Source organism: Chaetura pelagica, unplaced genomic scaffold (assembly GCF_000747805.2).
Source record: "Chaetura pelagica isolate M959 unplaced genomic scaffold, ChaPel_1.0 scaffold234, whole genome shotgun sequence".
NCBI classification, from domain to species: domain Eukaryota; kingdom Metazoa; phylum Chordata; class Aves; order Apodiformes; family Apodidae; genus Chaetura; species Chaetura pelagica.
Genome location: NW_009952967.1, coordinates 229,174 through 231,813, shown reverse-complemented (window position 1 = coordinate 231,813; position 2,640 = coordinate 229,174). Strand labels below are relative to the sequence as shown.

Sequence of the window (2,640 nt, the reverse complement as noted above, 5' to 3'; positions counted from 1 at the left end):
CACCTCCAGGCAGAACCTGCCCTGGTGTGTCCTGACCAGCCCGTAGGGGACGACGCCGCAGGGCGCGCGCACCCACAGGCACCAGCGCTTGGCCAGGCCGGGCTCGGGGCGCAGCAGGAAGGAGCCGGGGATGTCCCCCCGCAGCAGGGCCACCCCGCCGGCCCTGGGGAGGGGACCAGGTGGGAGTGGGCACAGGGGACAAGCTCGAGGGGTCAGGGCGAGGAGCGGGGCCCTCCGACCCACTCACCTGGTGATGCCGGTGAAGGCCCAGACGCTCTCGGCGAGGATGCTCTCGTTCTCGGGGAGGAAGGCCAAGCTCCTCGGGCCTCTGCTCTCCCATCCTGCTGCTGGGCAACATGAATCACAGAGTCAGACTGGTTTGGGTTGGAAGGGACCTTAAAGATCATCTAGATTCAACCCCCCTGCATGGGCAGGGACACCTCCCACCAGCCCAGGCTGCTCCAAGCCCCATCCAACCTGCCCTTCAACACTGCCAGGGATGGGGCAGCCACAGCTTCCCTGGGCAACCTGGGCCAGGGTCTCACCACCCTCACAGCAAAGAGGGTGTTCCTCTTCATGTCCAATCTAAATCTCCCAAATTCCAGTTTCAATCCATTCCCTTTCATCCCATCCCTCCCTGCCCTTGTCCCAAGCCCCTCCCCAGCTTTCCTGGAGCCCCTTCAGGCACTGGAAGGTGCTCTAAGGTCTCCCTGGAGCCTTCTCTCCTCCAGGCTGAACACCCCAACTCTCCCAGCCTGGCTCCAGAGCAGAGCTGCTTCAGACTTCACATCATCATAGAATCACAAAATTGTTTCGTTTAAGAAAAGACCTTTAAGATCATCGATTCCAACCATTAAACCAACTCTACCAAGTCCAACGCTAACCCATGTCCCTCAGCACCACATCTCCATGGCTTTTAAGCACCCCCAGGGATGGTGATTCAACCACCTCCCTGGGCAGCCTGTGCCAGTGTTTAATAACCCTTTCAGTGAAGAAGTTTCTTCTAAAATCCAATCTAAACCCTCACTGGTGCAACTTCAGCCCATTTGCTCTTGCCCTGTTGCTTCTTAACAAGGCAAAGAACCAACCCCACCTCACTCCAACCTCCATCTTTGCGGCCTCCTCTCTGGAGGCTTCATCACTCCTCCTGAAAAAACCTCACAGAAATCTGTGGTTATGTCACCTCCCCGTGCCTCAGTTTCTCCCTCGGGGCACTCACCAGTGTCCCGGGGTGGCTGGTGGAGCTGTCCCTCCCCCCCACAGTCCCGGTAGGCCCCGGAGCGCAGCACTTTGCTGCGAATCGCTTTCTTGCGCACCAGAACCGGGGAGCAATAGGGGTTCCCTGGGCGCCAGGCTCTGCCCTCCATCTCTGCCCGCCGCTCCTGGAGGGTGGAAAAGCTGTGAGGGGGGAAGTTCTGGGAGGTCCTCGCTGCTTGAAAAGTCATGTAAAAACCATGCAAAAAAAAACCCCCAAACAACAAACAACCTGGTGCAGAAAAAGGGTCGCACCGAAGACGCCGCGCGAAACAACTGGCACAAAGAGGCTGTGCAAAGAAATCAGTGGGAAAAGAAAAGCTGGGCAAAACACCACTCAAAAAATGCCACGAAAAACGTGCTGTGAATAAAAACCCCTCCATGCAAATCACCGTGTGAAAGGTGCCACGCAAAAAACACCTTAAAAAAAAATGCAGCGCAAAAAAAATCAGTGGGAAAAGAAAAGCTGGGCAAAACACCAGGCAAAAATGCCCTGCAAAATGTGTGGTGAAAGAAGACTGCTAGCAAAAAAAAAAGCCATGCAAAAAAAAAAGTTGTGGAAAAAAAAAATGCCGTGGAAATCACCGTGCCAGAAATTGCCGTGCAAAAAATGCTACAGCAAAAATGCCGCGCAAAACGCCGTGCCGAGAAAAGGCAGTGGGGAAAAAAAAAAGCTGTGCAAAACACCAGGCAAAAATTGCAGGCAAAAGGTGCTGTGAAATAAACCCTCCCTGCAAATCACCCTGGAAAAGATGCCATGCACAAAAAGGCTGTGCGCACGAAGACGCTGGGGGAAAAAAAAAAGCTGTGGGAAAAGAAAAGCTGTGCAAAAACGTGCCGTGCAATAATGCACCACGCAAAATGTGCAAGAGCCACCGGGCAAAATACTGCCCAAAAAACACCACGTGTGTGCTGCTGTGCTAAGGAATCTGTGCAATGAAAGGCTGCACAGGATAGGCCATGGAAGGTACCACGGAAACGCACCGTGCGAAACTTGGTGTGAGACAAGGCCGTGCAGGGCACCACACCTCCCGCAGTGAAACGCCGCACGTGGAAGCCCCGTGCAAGCAAACCCCGTGCAAAGGCCCCTCCCTGCCCAGCACCCCCCACCCCGGCAGGGTGCACCCACCCCTGGGCTCAGGGTGCCGAGGCCAGCGGGCGCGGGCAAGCGTCGGAAGGAGACGAGGGCGTTGACATTGCGGGACACCTGGTCGGGGTTGAGGGGCTCCCGGAGCACCCCGGTCCCCGGGGGATCCCCCTCACCCTCCTGCTGCTCGGGGTGCGCCAGCAGGTAGCACAGCTGGAAGGAGCGGCACAGCAGGAGGTGCAGGGTCTGCACCTGGTGGGGGCAGAAGAAGCTGCGTGCAAATATTAAAAACAATAACA

At 56.3% G+C, this 2,640-nt stretch overlaps 1 protein-coding gene across 1 annotated transcript in view; it reads right to left on the bottom strand.

The window, feature by feature from the left end:
- SH2D5 (SH2 domain containing 5) overlaps window positions 1-2,640 on the bottom strand; it is a 3,979-nt gene that overhangs the window by 467 nt on the left and 872 nt on the right. Inside the window, exons 4-8 of the mRNA XM_009995768.1 lie at window positions 2,384-2,593; window positions 1,613-1,615; window positions 1,220-1,415; window positions 248-344; window positions 4-163 (exon numbers count right to left, since the gene is read on the bottom strand). Coding sequence (XP_009994070.1) covers window positions 4-163; window positions 248-344; window positions 1,220-1,415; window positions 1,613-1,615; window positions 2,384-2,593 — 666 coding nt within the window. The remainder of the gene's footprint in view (window positions 1-3; window positions 164-247; window positions 345-1,219; window positions 1,416-1,612; window positions 1,616-2,383; window positions 2,594-2,640) is intronic.